Source organism: Trachinotus anak, unplaced genomic scaffold, assembly GCF_046630095.1.
Source record: "Trachinotus anak isolate AG129_WGS33_773 ecotype Australia unplaced genomic scaffold, CSIRO_AGI_Tana_v1 ptg000002l, whole genome shotgun sequence".
NCBI classification, from domain to species: Eukaryota; Metazoa; Chordata; class Actinopteri; order Carangiformes; family Carangidae; genus Trachinotus; species Trachinotus anak.
Window position 1 is genome coordinate 20,923,863 of NW_027273853.1, and position 16,967 is coordinate 20,940,829.

General features: G+C 42.1%; 3 protein-coding genes across 9 annotated transcripts; 2 read left to right on the top strand and 1 right to left on the bottom strand.

Annotated features, from left to right (window-relative positions):
- Nucleotides 1-1,323: 1,323 nt before the first annotated feature.
- Nucleotides 1,324-8,501, bottom strand: dennd11 (DENN domain containing 11). Its single transcript, XM_071505370.1, has 9 exons — nt 7,872-8,501; nt 7,036-7,135; nt 6,749-6,907; nt 5,626-5,779; nt 5,364-5,502; nt 5,053-5,184; nt 4,677-4,827; nt 4,458-4,526; nt 1,324-4,314 (listed from the first exon to the last, which is right to left on the bottom strand). Exons 1-9 carry the CDS (start codon nt 8,296-8,298, stop codon nt 4,119-4,121), a joined length of 1,527 nt encoding a protein of 508 aa, XP_071361471.1. The 5' UTR covers nt 8,299-8,501; the 3' UTR covers nt 1,324-4,118.
- A 379-nt stretch (nt 8,502-8,880) lies between these two features.
- wee2 (WEE2 oocyte meiosis inhibiting kinase) lies at nt 8,881-13,561 on the top strand. 7 transcript variants are annotated; one of them, XM_071505315.1, is made up of 13 exons: nt 8,881-8,990; nt 9,133-9,178; nt 9,431-9,701; nt 9,803-10,011; nt 10,413-10,470; nt 10,859-11,028; nt 11,130-11,251; nt 11,372-11,518; nt 11,615-11,719; nt 11,795-11,880; nt 12,027-12,197; nt 12,342-12,490; nt 13,017-13,561. In XM_071505315.1, exons 3-13 carry the CDS (start codon nt 9,432-9,434, stop codon nt 13,180-13,182), a joined length of 1,653 nt encoding a protein of 550 aa, XP_071361416.1. In that variant the 5' UTR covers nt 8,881-8,990; nt 9,133-9,178; nt 9,431; the 3' UTR covers nt 13,183-13,561. The 7 variants fall into 7 exon arrangements, with proteins under 7 accessions (XP_071361416.1, XP_071361452.1, XP_071361425.1 ...); XM_071505351.1 differs by having other exon boundaries at nt 8,893-8,990; nt 9,404-9,701; XM_071505324.1 differs by having other exon boundaries at nt 8,898-8,986.
- Nucleotides 13,562-14,286: 725 nt separating this feature from the next.
- On the top strand, nt 14,287-16,875 carry bida (BH3 interacting domain death agonist). The gene is made up of 4 exons (XM_071505394.1): nt 14,287-14,445; nt 14,834-15,115; nt 15,555-15,688; nt 16,281-16,875. The coding sequence occupies exons 2-4, from the start codon at nt 14,851-14,853 to the stop codon at nt 16,476-16,478; spliced, it is 597 nt and encodes a 198-aa protein (XP_071361495.1). The 5' UTR covers nt 14,287-14,445; nt 14,834-14,850; the 3' UTR covers nt 16,479-16,875.
- The last annotated feature ends 92 nt before the right edge of the window (nt 16,876-16,967 follow it).

Sequence of the window (16,967 nt, forward strand, 5' to 3'; positions counted from 1 at the left end):
AAAAGCGCCCGCTGTTTTGACTGAGCTGGGAAGCTCATTCCACCACTGATGTGACCTTAAGAGAGCACAGAAAGGACTGGTGTGACTGACCAGTTGTCATAGAGACAGAACGGTTAATCAAAGTAGTGAGATGTGACTAACTGCTGGGGCTTAAAAGAGTATGGATAGGGGGGAAAGTAGGCTACGTGGATGAACATGAAAGAATAAGGCGATGCCGCAGCGAACAGAGTGTGTGTTGTAGGAGCTTGGAGCAGGAGTTTGGCACCCTGCTGTGTGAGTCTGCATCTGATCTGACAGATGGTGTGGAAAGGAAATCTGCAGGATTAAGCTGGTGGCTGCATTGCAGCCCTCTTATCATATTTGGTTCTTTAGGAAAACAGTAAGGGATGCACTCTGTTTTATTTTGGTTGCATCAATTGTGGAGGATAAATCTAAAAAGGGATTTTTGGTGGAACATAGATTTACTGTACTTTTTACTACCATACTGGTACTTTTTACTCTACTACATGTAATTTACAGCTTTAGTTACTAGTCACTTTGAATAAGACTTCTTATAAAGAGATACATTTAATTTCAGTTTAAACAATAAATATGATGCATTGTTGGAGATTAAAGGGGAACTCCAGTAGTTGAGTATTGAAATTGAGGAGTTTACAAAAAATAACAGAATCGGTGGTCCATAATATAGGTCAAGTTCCAAAATGCTACATAATCCTATATTTCCCATAATGCAACTGGATACCATCCTTAAGTAGACCCCATTTTTTCCCTAAATGGTGACCTCTTCCAGACCCCACACCTCCAGTTGGTAACACAGGCTTTCTGTTGCCAGAGCCACAGAAGACGTCATACCAGTGTTTTCACAAGCCAAGTCCTCGTGATAAGTAAACTGAACTAAATCTGTTAAAAATAATAAAATCTGTTCAAAATTACTAGTATAATAAGTAGTTAAAATTAGTTCCACCCATAACCAACTACGACAGTAAAATGTTACTCCCACATGAAGCCTCTGTAATAATGATGAAATAATAAAATACATAGTGTATAACAACCATCGGGGGCATTTCCCTGCAAATGAGAACTTTTGATACTAATATCGTATATTGCTGACAAGTACAATTCTGTGTTTTTATGTTGTGTTGCTACTTTAACTTAATGGATCTAAATACTGCTTGCACCACTGGGGAATGCAGAGGGAAGATGAACAGCTCTGTCTTGTCCGGATCATTCTGTAAACTGTTTTGTGCTTCAAGTGTGTCGTTGTAATAGAGGGGGTGTAGGTAGAAAACAGTTATGCATAGTTAGCAAAAGATTAGATAGCACTTAACCAGTATCAATGTTTTATTGTTTTACAATGGCAGTACAGTGAAATTAACAGTTGCTCATGCTATTGAGTTCATGTGTACATTACTGACATCTCTTACAGTGTTTCACATTAGTAAAGGTGAAGACTTAACTGTTACTCTGTGAATAATCTTGAATTACATTACAATCAAGAAGAAGAAATCAGTTACACTATTTGGATGTGTTGCTGCATGTGTGCAATAGTTTTGCTGTCTTTGACATTCAGTAGAGTGACAAACGCTGTACAGACAATTCATTTAGCTAATGCTGGTACACATCTGTGAACGACCCCACAAAGAAGGCATTTTATGCAGTGGTATGTGTTGTGTACATTCCCTTTTACATTTAACATACAGCTGTAAAGCAAACACCGTCAAAGGCAAGAAAACACATCTGCTGAAAAGCAAACAGAGTCATCAGGTTTCTCTGGAGACAGTAAGGTCATTCAGAGTTGCTAAGAACAATGGACTTAATCTTTTTAGCAAATAATGTTGACGCACATACAGTAATGAGTCGGTCACTTTGCTGAAGTCAGTGAGAATGTCACATTTCCTTAAGGCCTCATTTAAACAACAAAGCTTAAGTGCCCTTTTCTTTCATAAGCAACACTTAATGCACTTTATTTTTTTAACCAGCCCAGGAAACATCCTGACTTGCTCGGGTGTCAAGTCAAGGTACAACACAGGCTTTAAAACCAGCAGTTCTCAGCCTGGGCATCAGGCCCCTGAAAGAGCACTATTGGAATGTGACAATGAAAAAAAAACTAACAATTCTTGACTCAGTGTTTACCAGTAATTTATCAGAATCAGAATCTGCTTTGTTGACCAAGTACGGTTTGTGCATACAAGGAATTTGACTCCAATAACAATGCGCAGGGAGAGGGAGATAAAGACATGTTTCAAAAATGACTTGGTGTTTTAGGTTGCATCAGGGAGCCAACGAGGAGGCTGAGAACCACTACAAATTTATACAAGGCAAACATCAGCCTCATGTGTTCCAACATGGAACAAATTATCACTCTGATTGGCAATGTGATGGATGAACTGAACCAGTCTGCCAGCAGTATTCAAAGACAGAGTTGGCCCATCTGCAGAGCTGGATTCACTGAATGGGACCGTGATGAAAAGAACGAGAGAAACCCTCGGCTGGGACAGACGAGGGGGGAGGGGGGGGTCGTCTGTGAATTTGCCCAAAGAGGAGGAGTTAAAGCTCCTGCTCCAGCCCTAACCATGACATTACCAGATCTTCAAAAACACAAAGAGATCTTTGTCGTGGACACAGACAACTGGAGAGGATCTCTTTGAAGCTGATCAACTAGTAAACTACAAACGGACTCTTCATTCAACAGGATCACAAGAGATATATTAGCTTCCACTGAAAAACCAGCTGCTGGTTTGAGTGAAAAAAAAAAAAAAAAAATCTATGAAAGCCTCTATACAGTATTGCAAACAGCACACACACAAAATCCCTCCACTTCACAACAACTTGCTGGCTCAGTCATAAACATAGCATACAAAAAAAAAAAAAACATTATAGTTAAGCATGATCACTGAGTGCATCGGGAAACAGTCCAGCGGTGGACATGGTGCAGCATTCATGATAAGTTAGTGTTATACAGTAGAGTCACATTCATCCATAAATCCTCAGCCAATTACGACAAATTAGACACATAACATGACAAAAAGTTTCCAGAACTTCCTTTTTCTGTTCCAGTACGACCCCACTCCTCCCCTCCCCTCCCCCCACCAATCACTTGCACTTAAACTGTGATCAAACGGAGACACACTATCAGATCTACTTTGTGCTGAAAGTGCATAAAGGTGAAGTAAGTACTTAAAACAGCTTTTCCCGTCAGAATAATTAACCCTACGCAGTATAAAAACAGGTTATCACACTCAACATATTTCAGTTTTAACTCTCCTCTCACTCTGGGTTGTGAAAGAAATACTAAGCATATGACTGCGAGGTTGAATATACATAAAAAGGCCGACGTTTTCAACCAGCACAGACTCATATTGCTATCTTTTTGAAAGGCAAATAAAGTGGTCAAAAAGCTTTGATTTTTCTAACTCCAGAAGTAGCTTTATGAGAGCAAGACGCATTAAGTATGGTATTACAGCGGTGAATTTGTCACATATTATGGATCCTATGTCTAATAAATGGAATTTGAAGCACATTAATTCATCTCAAAACTAAAGACTATTCCAAATCATACAAATCTTTCTTCAAAAAAAAAAAAAAAAGTAAGTGATCACAGGAGCTGCAGGATTGTGAATGTTTCACAGATTTTCTTCATCGAGTTGAGTGCAATGGAGAAGGAGCGGTCGTCCTGCTGCGATGACCACACCTGATAAAGAATTTTAAGCTTTCATCCAGTGTTCAAGCGCACACGAGAAAACAGTATTTCTGCCAAAGAAAAAGTTACAGTGTGACATAAGATGTGAATGGCTATAAGAGCGCAAAGCCGCCAAGCGGTACTGTCTGCTAGGCAGGTGTTTATCAGCCACCGTGGACCAGTGCACCAACGTTTAGTGTCCTTATCACCCACACTGGCAGGAAACAGTCTCCACAGGTCAGATGAGACACACACAGAGGGGAAACAGACACCCAGGAGGGGACAGCAGGCTACAGATGACGCCCCAGGGTGGTGGCAGTGTCTTCAGTGTCTTGGTGTGTGTGAGCCTTGAAGGCACAGATAATCCAGTGACATCCCAAGTTTCCCAGGCTGGGTGGTGGTGGTTGGGTGGGTGAATGGAGGGGGGGGGGGGGGGGGCTCAGGGGCAACAGAGGTTGTCTATGACCAGGGTGACGTCGATGCCATACACCTCCAGCAGGTCAGCCAGGAAGGAGCGATCACCCTGGGGATCCAGCCCCATGGCTCTCACATGCTCAGTGGTTAGGGTGGGGTCAGTGCTCCCTGCTACCTCTGACAGGGTCTGGAAGATGCGGTTGTTCAGCTCCATGAAGAACCTGGGACAGGATAAAAGACAACTGCGTCATGCTGTGGTCCTCTGCATCATCATTAAAATAATAAAACAAATACTCTCCTTAAACAAACTGCGGTTATGACTCAAGTACACTGATGCTTATGAATACACCTGTCAAGGACTCACAGAATGAAAAGATCCTCTTCATTTGACGTGCAGTCTCCATCCACCTCCTGAGAGTACAGCAACAATTGCCTGGGGGAAAAAAGTCATCGTCCATCATTAAGAAATCTGAAAAAAATGGACTCTTAAACCAATCACATTGTGCATTTTAAATCAACAAACTCAGTGAACTGATTTAAAATGTAATGCTATTTCAGCAGTATTTTACAATTCTTGGTGTACCTCTGTTCGCTCAGTTTCCTGTACTTCTCTTTATCTGCCGCATTCAGTCGGAGCAGCGGCTGCAAATGGCTCCTGTGCGTTTTCACATTCTGATTATCAACGTAGACATCGTACAGCTCCTTCTTCTCCTCAAAAATCTTCTCTGTGGTACCTTAAAAACATGTGAACATGTGCTCATATATAATGAATTATTTCCATAGATTAGAAAGTCAAAATTCAAAAGTGAACATTCAGTTTAATTATCATTATGCAACTCAAGATTGTATAAAGAAAATACAGAAGTCGTCCCTTTATGCTACCCACAAATAAGAAAGGAACGTTATATAAATGAATGAATAATGGTGGTAAATGAAATCAGCTGTAAAGCCTCACTCACAGGCCACGTATGACATCTCCGTTTCCAGGGCGCTGATGTCGGCTATGTTGACGTAGAAGAAAGGCCGTAACTCAGGCACGGACACGCCGATTCCAGGCAGAGACACATTGGCCAGGCAGCAACAGCAATACACTAAAGGAGCACAAGTGTATATTCAATGAAACATCTCAATGGAGATATAAAAAAAACAAAGCCCCACGAGAGAATCTGTGTTACAACCACCAGATTACATGGCAGACTGTGTAACTGTGTGTGTGTGTGTGTGTGTGTGTGTGTGTGTGTGTGTAAGCCTGTGTGTTTAAGCTGCTCACCCCTGTAGCAGACCACACCTACAGGTGGAGGGGAGAAGATGAGCAGACGTTTCCTAAGCAGTGCAAACTTCCACAGCACCATTATCTGCTCCCCGAAAAACTGGATGAACTGGGACATGCAGCCAGCTGGGTGGGTGATCTGCAGGGAGCACATAGTGACAGAAAAGATTTTTGTTGATGTTTTTGTCGTTGTTGTTGTTTTATGGCACTCAAGACTGAGAAAACATGCAACAGTGTATGTGTGCTCCAGCAGATTTCAGACCTTCATTTCTGGGTGCATGCAGCGGTTGATGGTGGTAACGCTCCAGGTTGGACAAGCAGTGACCAGGCCGTTTCCTGCAGGTGGAAGAACAGCCTTCTTATCCTCATAAAAGGCCTCCAGAGGAGAATACTGGCCTGGACACTGCAACTGGTGTCTATGAGACAAGAAAAACAGGAAGAGGAGTTTATCAAGTGTGAGCCATCTGAGCATTTTCAGATTTGTATCACGAAGCAGATTAAGTTTGCTAAAGTGTATCTAATGAATTCACATGTTGTTTTCTGTTCAATTTTGAGTTTTCTGCATATTCATCATCTGTCAGTACTGCTCTACCATGCTCCCAGCTCATGTAGAGTTTTAGACTTGCATGTAATCTCACGCACTATTTGCTACACACTGTAAGCGTAACGTAAGTCTATGTGGAAGAATTGTGCATTCAGTACCAGAGGCTATTTGGATCATTCATAACGCAGGATTACAGACTGTGCTCCATTAGTGTCTATCACTAGTTCTGAAATTGTATTGTGGGATCATGTGAGACCACTTGCACTACGTAAATACCTCTTTTCAACCAAGGTTCAACCACATCGACCACTGATGCTTTCTTTCTACTGCAGAGTGACTGTAGAGCCACAGGAACCTCACATAAACGGAAGGCTGGATAATCACACTCCAGATGCATTTGTATTAGATGGTATCCTTGTCCCTTTGTATTTGTAACCTCTACTGGTGGCTGTGTTATATATTTATACATAGTCAATGAGGAGATTAGGTTTCGTGAGAGGACTGAGGCAGAAGCGCTGAGCTACTGAGGAGAAAAGACGCAACTCAAGGTTTCTTCCACTTCTGTGCTTAAGACGTCATACAAAAAAACTGCATGTAAATGGGCTCCTGTGACGATAGCTGTAACTAGGACTCTGGGTTCATGTTTAATAGATGAGAACATTTTAAACAAAGAAGCAAAGACAGGACGTAGGCATATAAAGAGAAACTTGTAAACACAGTTGTGTGGGAGATAAATAAGGTTAACGGAACACAAAAAATGAAAGGCAGGGTGACAAAATCAGGAAAAACACAACAAAAGACTGAAAGGCAGGCGAGTAACTCGCACACACAGGCATCTCACCTGACTTGGTTCTCGAGGAAGTGCATGTAGCGGTAGAGCACAGTGTAGGAGGGGGACAGGATTCCCACAGACTTCATCCTCGCTCCTCGCTCCAGCTCACTCTCCACAGGCATGTTAGCGAAACAGGCCAGCCCAAAGTAACAGCCTTTACGGAAATATCTAGCCAAAGGCAAAACAAAGAGCGGGAGTAAACACAGAGTGACAGATTTCTGACAGGGATTTAACAAACCCGCTCCTCTAAAAGTACTGGATTTCATGGTGTTTGACTGGTGGGAGGGAGCACGTACATGAAGTCACTGGTGATCCGATGGGAACCGCTGGCCATTGACTTGAATTCAACTCCGTCTAGGTTGATGTCGTGAGGCAGGCACCATTCTACCATATTCCCTGCCGTTCACACACACACACACACACACACACACACACACACACACACACAAAATAAATCATGGTATTACTTCCCTTCTTCCCTTACTTTCATTCTAACCACTTCCTCTAATTCTCTAAATCTGTCTTATGATGCCAAGAGAACATGGGACAGTAAGAAAGCACTGACTCAGCTACTATAACTTTCTAAACACTGACCTGTACCATATGAAGCTGAACCACTGACATCTAGGCCTTGTGCTCCGTTTTATTTGACTGACTATTGATTTTATATCTGGTCTATTTTCAATTATATGGATGAAAATTACACATTTATATAAAATTCTACACTAAATCTAAAGAGATGGATTTCCCCTTTACAACAGCTGGGGCTTTAGTTGCTCTACCCTGGCTCTTGCATGAGCTTTTAAGTGTGTTTGACAGATTGCAAAAACTGAAAAACCGTCCCAAGGAAGTTGAGTTCTCTTGTTAGGGTTGCCCCATCAGAATTACAGTTATTTCACCACAGTGGATTGTGACTCTACAGTGTTTAGGTGGGTCTTGACGTTTGATGTTTTTGACCACCCTAACTGTATATCCTTAAGCCCCATGGCTTACTATAGGTCAGACAGAGGAGAATGACATTACAAAAGAACAATATGTCATTTCAGTAATTGAAGTTATCTAGTCCACCTCTGAGAATTTTAAATATGAAAGATTAGAGATCACACGCTCCTGCTGCCGTCTGCATACTTACCCGATCTTGTATCAAAGGTAACCACAAACACTGCCACGATCTGGTCCTTCTCCTCCCACTGATCCCTTAACGAGAGGCCGGGGAAGGGAACACTGCGATCAGTGCCGAGAGGCTCCGGGCGATTCCACCCGTGGTTACGGATATCTGTCAGCGGCCGACCCGGGCTTCCGTCCCCGCTGGCAACAACAGCTGTTACACTCTTAGACGGGCTGCAGGTGACGGTGGTGGTGGTGGTGCTGCTGCTGCTCCACCCAGTACCAGCCGCAGTGCCAATCGGTGTGCAACGCCCGGCTGACTGCGAACTTTTCTCCGCCGGGGCGTCCTCCTCCCGCGGCGGCGCAGGCTGCGGTGGGCCCGCCTGGTTCGGATCGGGCGGTGGGATCTCCTCCCAGTCCAGCAGAGGGGCTCGATCCGACTGCTCCACCATGGCTCTCCCACCTCCGACGATGATGGGCAGGAAGAGAAATAACACCGAAAAGTCCGAAGTGCCGGTTGAATCGAGCAGGCTAGAGACGCTGCTGGAGCTGGATCATGATTTCCTGCTGCTCGCTGGGTTGTTTTCCGTGGATCTGTAAGCGTGTCACATCCACTGACGGGCTGCTTTTCCTCCTCCTGTCTCACTGTTGTGATGACGTCGGTGACTTCCGCCCACGTGTCTATATTACTATTTAATACGGTGACCTAATTTTGGATCATGGGTTGTTATTTTATCAATAATTATGATTGCGAAATTAACATTTAATTGAATCCACAGTGCACAAGTTTTACCGAATAATCTGTGTAAATCGACATTTTGTCTATTTCAACCTCCCTCACTGTACTTTCATATTTTATTTTACCTTAATATAAACGTAGTTTTCTCATGACAATTCCACAGTACGCGTATATAACATTACATACATATATTATTATATTGTTATGGTAACTCTGCATAAAATTGTTTATGCAATTAACAGCCACTTGAAGGTCAGGTGTGTTGTTTAGGAGCAATTCAGCCAATCAGAGAGCTCGGTGTGTTAACCGAGCGGCATAGTTTATTTAAACAGGAAGTTATTTACATACAAGGCGCGAAATTCAAGCGTGGTGATGGTGGTGTTGCGGGAGGCCACAAGTTTGTGAGTATGTACATGATAAACATGCACGAATCACTCAAAGTCACATCACACATTGATGTATATGCTCATGACCGCCATGTGCAGCATCTGTTGAACTTTCAAATAAGTCTGAAAATACCATCACAGCTCGACTTGCTGCTTTTCAGTTGTCCAGCACGATTTGGTTGGGAGAATGGCCTAGACAATAAATCGGTAAGTAATATTCACTTATTGATTTGAATTATGCGTCTTGTGTTGTGGTAGTGGAAGTCAACAAGGAGCAAATAGTAATGACCTACTGGATATATGTAGTCATACTTTTTTTTTAGACATTCAGAGTTTGATTCGCAACATACATGTTGTTAATTTCCTATTATCTCCTTTAGCACCTATAATAATCTAATGCATAACAACAATCAACATTGTCATTATCCTCAGCATTTCGGTTTTGCTCTAAATTTCAAGCATGGCGATGTTGTTTGACGGGATCAGCCAGCAGCTGGACTTCTCTAGCTGTGGAGAGGAGGGGAACAGCAGTGACAACAGCTCCGATGACTGCACCTCCAGGATTCGAAGTCCCAGGATCCAAAGTCCCAGCTCTGCATGCAGGACACCCAGGGTGCAGCGCCACCGCAGCAGAAGCAACACTTTATCTTCCCCTTTAGAGTGCACCAGCCCCATACCTTATGCTTCCTGGAGGAAACTGAGGCTCTGTGACTCTCCCAGCACACCCAAGGTGGGGTGTAATTTAGACTGATTGCCTTAAGTGTGCCACTGTGATCTTGGATGGCTTATCAAAGTGTGTCTTCCTCTTTTTTTTTTTTTTTTTATCTGCAGAGTCTGCTCTCAAAGTCGTCCCACCCTTGCTCCACCTCTAAGATAGGTTGCAATCGGAGGACCCTGCGTCTCGTCTCAGCTGCTGCAAACCTCATCCAGGCACCTTCTGTCAACGTGAACCCTTTCACCCCTGACACGGTACGCAGGAATAGTGAGCAGCAGTGGAGGAACAGCTGTAGGAGTGATGATGACGACGACTACGGACGCAGGTAACTACTACGTGTTGTGATATCGTAGGTCTGTAAAGGTATGAATTGCAAAACATTAGTGTTTTTCAGCATTTTCAATCTCAGATGAGGATTCCTGACGTTCAGAAAATTTTCCACATTATTTATTTAGTACATCTCACATCACAGGGAAATTAGTCTGTTTGTATTATGGTGACGTGTCACGATAAGAGCTTTTTTTTTTTTTTTCTCTTTCTTTACTAGCATGTAGATTCCTACCACAATCCACTATGGGGGAAATTGATTTTATGACATGTGGTGGGAGATTGAAATAGTTTCTGATTAAGTGCCCTGACACATACTGTGGGCCTGACTATAAATCCCTTACTAATGCCATTTTGTTCAAAGTATATAACTGTCTAAAGGATCTTTTCATCTCACAGGTTGAAACACAGCCTAACGTCATCTGAGGAGGATGACGAAGCCTTTCTCCCACCAAAGGTACAACTATTTTTATCTGTGCTTTCTGGTGGATGTTACCCTCCCTCTCAGATGCTTCTGATATGATTTCATCATCGGGCTTTGTCATCTTCTGCTGCCTCCTCACTTCTTTATTCATCCAAAATTACATGCTGCCAACTCTACTTCCGGGATTTCTCAAAGGAATCTCCACCAAAGAGGGAGAAAGAGGGAAAAAAAAAAAAAAAAAAGCTGTCAGAATCTTCGCAAAACGCTTTCATTGTGGAAGTGCTACCATATTTGGTGACGCATCATAGAAACACCCTGGTTCTCCTGGCTGTAAACTAAAGACTGAGGGCTGTGACGTGTGTTCTTTCTTTAGCAATGTCTTTGGTTTTACCACAAGGCCCTCCGTCTGTTTATCTGGCAGAGGCGAGCTGTCCAAGCTTTCATGCTGTCACGCTATGAGAGTGAGTTCCTGGAGCTGGAGTGCATCGGCGTGGGCGAGTTTGGGGCAGTTTATAAGTGTGTGAAGAGGCTGGATGGTTGCTTGTATGCCATAAAACGCTCTCGGCGACCCCTCGCAGGCTCTGCCAATGAGTGAGTCAGCAGCATACCACTCTCTGTCGGGCATAGATCAGTCCACTTTTTTAAAATTATGTTCCTGAATTTATCCCTGACCGTGTTCTATGTCCTTTCAGGCAGCTGGCCCTAAAGGAAGTGTATGCACATGCTGTTCTTGGGCATCACCCACATGTTGTTCGCTATTATTCAGCATGGGCAGAGGATGATCACATGATTATTCAGAATGAATACTGTGATGGTATGTTTAACATTAAAATCGAAAGCACAGGGTAAAAAGACCTAAAATTATTAATTGTAAATATCTTTGAGTAAGGCACTGAATTGTGGTTTCATATGGTCGTGTGTGTGTCTGTGACAGGTGGAAGTCTCAGTGATGCCATTGTGAAGAGGCAGGTGCAGTGTGAGCTGTTTTCAGGGGCAGAATTGAAAGATCTCCTCTTACAAGTGTCAATGGGTCTAAAATACATCCACAGCTCAGGCCTAGTGCACTTGGACATCAAACCAAGTATGTCTTACGGAGCAGTTTTCACCTTGCATTTCTTGTTTTGTTCCGTCTAAACCTAACATCCCTTGTACATTTTTTAAATTCAACTCTCTGTAGGTAACATATTCATTTGCCAGCGTCCCAGCGCAACAGCAGCGGTTGAGGGGGAGAGTGAGGAGGAGGATGATGGAAGCACTTCAGCAGGAGTCATTTATAAAATTGGTATTGCATTTGATGTTAAATTACTACCTTAAATGTCTGTTTGCTGTTAGTTCTGATTGCTGTTGTTTTCTGCAGGGGATCTGGGTCACGTGACATCGACCAGCAGTCCTCAAGTTGAGGAAGGGGACAGCCGCTTTCTTGCCATTGAGGTCCTGCATGAGGTGAAAATGTGTGCTGTGTTAACTTGATCATTGACCCAAAAAAAGTAGTTTATGGAGTCTGAGCCGGTTACAAAATTCATAGCTCCAGTCTTTATTTGCATTTTTTTTTTTCTAGCATCTGTGTAAGCAGTCTCTCTGCTCCCCAGGATTACAGCCACCTTCCCAAGGCAGACATCTTTGCTCTGGGTCTTACGGTGCTGCTGGCAGCTGGGGCTCCTCCTCTGCCTCAAAATGGAGATGAGTGGCACAGCCTTAGAGAGGGGAAGCTCCCCAAGCTGCCACAGGAGCTCTCACCTCCCTTCAGAGCCCTGCTTCAGGTATTCTTAATTTAAGAAATTTGATTTTGAGCTGCCACCCATGAATGTCAATTTTCAGGTAATAACAAAAGCACTTAAATTCAGTCCTCACAGGCAAACAGTAGCTTGTTGAATTTTTTTTTTTTTTTTTTTCTTCTTTGTCAGTTGTTGCTTGATCCAGACCCGACAAAACGGCCATCTGCCAGGGAGCTTTGCAAGCACACAGTCTTAAGGGAGGAGAGGACTGGGAGGCTTGCTGCTCAGCTACGCAGAGAGCTCAATGTAGAGAAGTTCAGGACAGCCATGCTTGAAAAGTAAGAAGGGTTAATGAAAAGATAATTAAAGCTGCATCACTAATTCTGGGCTCCAGGCCACATAAACTTAATGTTTTCAGCCATCAGAAGACGCATGTATTCCATCTTTAGGGTTTGACTCCTAGAGCTTTATAGTGTTAGACCACAAAATGTAAACTGTGATAACCAGTCAAAGCTTTACTGTTTGCATATGAATAAGTTTGTGCGAGACACTTCCTCTACATAGTGTGTTGGAGTAATTATAAAATACTTTATAGTGCTAAAAAATCTCTCATGATATCTATGATGCATGATTAGTGAAATCCTCTTATTTCTGAAGCTGTGTTAAGACCCTGAAATACATAAAATTATCCAGCAGGTGGTGCAATTTCATATTTAATTGAAAACAACCTGAAGACTGTTCTGTAAAGCTGTATGACTGCAAACTCCTACAGTTTCCATTTGATCTAACTTCATTTTATTAAGTTGATATATTGGTCATTTAAATAACGTGTTAAAATCTCCATTTTCATTTCCCTCTCCTCAGAGAGCTCCAGGAGGCTCGTCAGGCAGCATTGTCACCCAAGCAGAACCTCTCTCCTGTGCTGAAACCTCCTGCCAATATGGGGTCTCTACCCAGAACAGGGAGGAGGCTTGTTGGTAGGAAGACAACCCGATCCATGAGCTTTGGTTGCCCCGGATATGGAGTTTGATGGGCACTGTATGTCATTGGCACTGCACAATGTGACTCTTGAAACAAAATTGTGGTAAAAACGCAACACGTCCTTATGGCAAGCTTCTCTATGTAGGACTTGTACTGGGAATGACTGGATGGACAATCTTGTGTGGGCCTTCTGAGAGGACCGACTGAAAGACTGGGGAGCCCTGGACAGCATTGGTTTGAAAGGATTAATCTGACTTGAATGCATTTCTGAACATCTTGGAGCTGCTGCAGACCATTGTACTTACCTTGTCAAGAGCTCGTTATGTGTGTACTTTTTTTTTCTTTTTTCTTTTTTTTTCTTTTTAACTGTAAATAAAAGTTTTTAAGCATTTTATCACATCGGGTTCTTTTTTTTATTTATTTTTTTATTTTTTTTATAAAACTTTGGATTATTTATTAATTGTTGTCTTAACTTGTCTATGTGGTGTTGCGTGTAATCTAAAAAAGTGCATGTTGTTTGACAAACAAGCCAAAGCAGGGACTTTCCAGCAACTTTCCAGTGGAGTGGTGTTATCTATAACCACAGTGAACTGTGACTGTGTGAATGTGAAACTGCAACTAGGAATGAACTCAAGAAGGATGGACCAACATATTGTGTACACGATTGTGTATTTTTTTTTTTTTTTTTTTTTTTTTAATACTGCAGGTCACGTGATTACTGTCAATTATTACTGTGGTGCATTTATAGTCCCAGTTCTTTAAGTGATTTTGGTATTTTAAACGTGTCATATCAATTTATATATTGTATTATATTACCCAATGTAACATGACCATCAGTCACATAAGTCACTTATCAGTTTGGTCCATGCAATTTATATAAAAAGGAAATGTTGAAGCCATAACTAGGTAAAGCAAAGATGAGCTGGGCATACTGCAGGCTTTCTCTTATGCATTGGCAACTACAGGAAAATTTAAATTTTACATCCCTCTTCCAACTGGGGACTTGTTTCCGTCTACAGTGTGGTTCTCTGATGTCTTGAGGTTTATATAATGCACCGGCTAACCATTGTCAATATCCAATCAAATGGCAATAATGAGCAGGAAGTTGGAATGTCCGACGGTTTGTGAATGCATCGCGGAGCTCGAACCCCCCGCCAACACAGCTAAAGATAGTCCGACAGAGGTTGTAGAGCCGTGGGTTGTTGTTTAGACCCGCTCCTTGTGTGCACCGTGGGCGGTGGATCTATGGCGCATCGAGTTCAGTTGGTTGTATGAAGTGAAGAGCTAACGTATCCGGCTTAAGAAAACGAATGTGAGTGAAATTAGGATCTTTTTTTTTTTGCTTTTTCATTACATTAACGATAACTGATGCTCGAAAGCTAACGTCTAGAGCTAATGCAGTTAACTAAGGTTAAGGCTAGCTTAGCTTTCTAGCTAACTGGACAGCCAACCGTGAAATAATTAATAATAAATCCATTATCTCGGTTCACATGGTTCGTCGTTGTGAATGTTGAATGACATTAATGTTTAAATGAGTTGAAATGAGTTTGCTACTTAACTCAGTTTTCTCCTTGGTGTAACTTCTTGAGGAGGTTGGAAATGTTTGTTTCATCACTTCAGTGAGTTTCCGAAACATTTGACTTGCGGGGGTAACTACTCAAGTGAACAGACACTCATCGTTGTTGTCTAATTTAAAACAGGCCAACAGTGTTCATCGATGGACGACCTGCTGAATATGAGCGGTGGTCAAAACACTGCCCTGGTCATTTTGGCCTTTCTTCAAGCGGACTGTAGCAACGTCGAGTACAGCAAGGAGCTTCTTGCCCTGGGCACAGGATTAAATCTCACCCGGGACATCAACTGCAATGGCCCCAGGATAGAGACCCTGGACGATGGGGACCTTGAGACCGATGGTCACCCGATCAGCTCTGTCTCAAGCTCTTTCAGCGACATTCATCCTGTGGTGGATCTGCAGTGGCCTAGTGAGTAACAGAAACTAAACCAGCTTCAAACTGTGACTTAACAACTAGTTTCATAGCAGCAAAACAAACTTAGATCAGCTGTTTCGCGTTTCTCTTTTTGTGGCTGATTGTTCTCAAAGCAAAACTAACGTCGCTGGCTGGATTTACCTAAAATAAACAGACTCAAATTAGTATTTTAATACACTTGTTTATTGCAATCAGAGCGCTCTGATTTCTTACTGTGACTGAAAACAGCTTATCAATGTGTGACTCAAAGTGAAAGCAGGAAGAGACTCCTGTCAACCATTTCAGAGAATTAATTATAGATGGACTCTTGTTGCTGTATGTCTACTTATGGGAGCCCCCTTTTCTTCCACTTCCCTTCCTGTTGAATCCAGAGGCATTAAACACTATATTGACTCAAGTGTACTGATGTTTGGGCAATCTCATTTTCCTGAAGGAAACCATGAAGCTGCAGCAGTCCCTCAGCAGGTTGCAGAGGAGCTGAGAGTAATCGCGGACCAACTTGAACGCAGTGTCGTGGCTCAGGCTACCAGGAACTTGAGAGGGAACATATCAAGCTCCCTCTGTGAAGTGAGTATGCTCAGAGCATAGGCAAATATGAATTGTAGATGATACGATAGTCATTATCTGGAATGACTCGGCCAGTACTCACTCAGTAGTCATCCTTGCAAGAATTTGCTATGTCATAACCAAATTTTTCTGAAACCTATGATGTATCATATTCAATAGACAATTTAAAAAAATAGTTAACTGTCAAGAATATTGCCATGAGCAATGTCCCATCACAAATGACAATATCTTAAACTGATATCTCAAACAATAATCTGCAAATGTTTCGCTTTTTGGCTTGATAAAACTATTAATCTGTCATTAAATTTGTCTGAGGTACTGACACAATGTCTTGTGATCAATTCAGTGAGTAGATGATGGTCCAAATAATAGCCACACACTCATAAAATGTCTATATGACACTTGCTGTGTTAAATGATGCCTCTGCCCTTTTTTTTATTTGAAGGTAAAGTTTAATTAAATGTTAATTTGGTTTCATAACAGTGAGGTGGTCTTTTTGAGGCAAGGCTACCCACGTCCACTATAAAACACGTGGAGTGTGATGATGTGAATGGTGTATTTTAAGCTCTGCTTTATGTTATTTGTATCTCAGCAGTGGAATAACTACCTCTCCCGGGAGGTGGAGTGGGTTATGAGGCACATCACGATTCCACAGCATCTACCCCAGGAGCAAGTCATTATGGCCCTCACTCTCACCCTGGTGAAAGGAGTGTGTCAGCAGGCTCCGAGATTTCTGAAGAACCTCTTCAACACTGCGTTGCAGTACATCATCCTCAGAAGTGCCAGGTGACTTGAGAACTGCAGGCTGAGAGGAAATAGTAGAGAAATGTGTGGTGGAAGACAGCTGAATCTGAAACTGGCACCTGCTCCTCATGACCAGTCCACTGTGAAAGGAGCTGTTTTCACTTAACACTTTTCATACTAAAGGAAAGTGATAATGAATCATTTGATTTTCATATTTTGTAAAAGGGAAATTGAAGATTGAGGTGGTGACACTTGAATTTTTTGATTACTTTATGCACTCTGCATCGTAATTCTTCCGTTTACTCTTGCGTTAAAGTGTATCTTTTTGTTCCATACTTGAATTACATGATTTTTTTTTTTTTGCATTCAGTTATTTTCCTTCTGGCATATGAATATTGCCATTATGTTGTAACTTGAACAAATAAACAGTATTGTCCCTGGAATTTAAATTTACTTTCAACCTTAAAATAAATTTAGATTGTATTTTATATCCCATAAACATTAAGTTTGTAAAATTGAAATTTACACACTCAAG

Excerpts from the sequence above, each read along its gene's own strand:
- dennd11 (XM_071505370.1), bottom strand. The coding sequence starts at position 8,298 with ATGGTGGAGCAGTCGGATCGAGCCCCTCTGCTGGACTGGGAGGAGATC. Across the intron at positions 5,503-5,625 it reads GCATGCACCCAGAAATGAAG|ATCACCCACCCAGCTGGCTG; the intron begins GTCTGAAATCTG and ends TGCTCCCTGCAG. Across the intron at positions 4,828-5,052 it reads GGAGATGTCATACGTGGCCT|GTACCACAGAGAAGATTTTT; the intron begins GTGAGTGAGGCT and ends CATGTTTTTAAG.
- wee2 (XM_071505315.1), top strand. The coding sequence starts at position 9,432 with ATGGCGATGTTGTTTGACGGGATCAGCCAGCAGCTGGACTTCTCTAGC. Across the intron at positions 11,519-11,614 it reads GCACTTGGACATCAAACCAA|GTAACATATTCATTTGCCAG; the intron begins GTATGTCTTACG and ends AACTCTCTGTAG. Across the intron at positions 11,720-11,794 it reads AGGAGTCATTTATAAAATTG|GGGATCTGGGTCACGTGACA; the intron begins GTATTGCATTTG and ends TGTTTTCTGCAG.
- bida (XM_071505394.1), top strand. The coding sequence starts at position 14,851 with ATGGACGACCTGCTGAATATGAGCGGTGGTCAAAACACTGCCCTGGTC. Across the intron at positions 15,116-15,554 it reads GGTGGATCTGCAGTGGCCTA|GAAACCATGAAGCTGCAGCA; the intron begins GTGAGTAACAGA and ends ATTTTCCTGAAG. Across the intron at positions 15,689-16,280 it reads TATCAAGCTCCCTCTGTGAA|CAGTGGAATAACTACCTCTC; the intron begins GTGAGTATGCTC and ends TTTGTATCTCAG.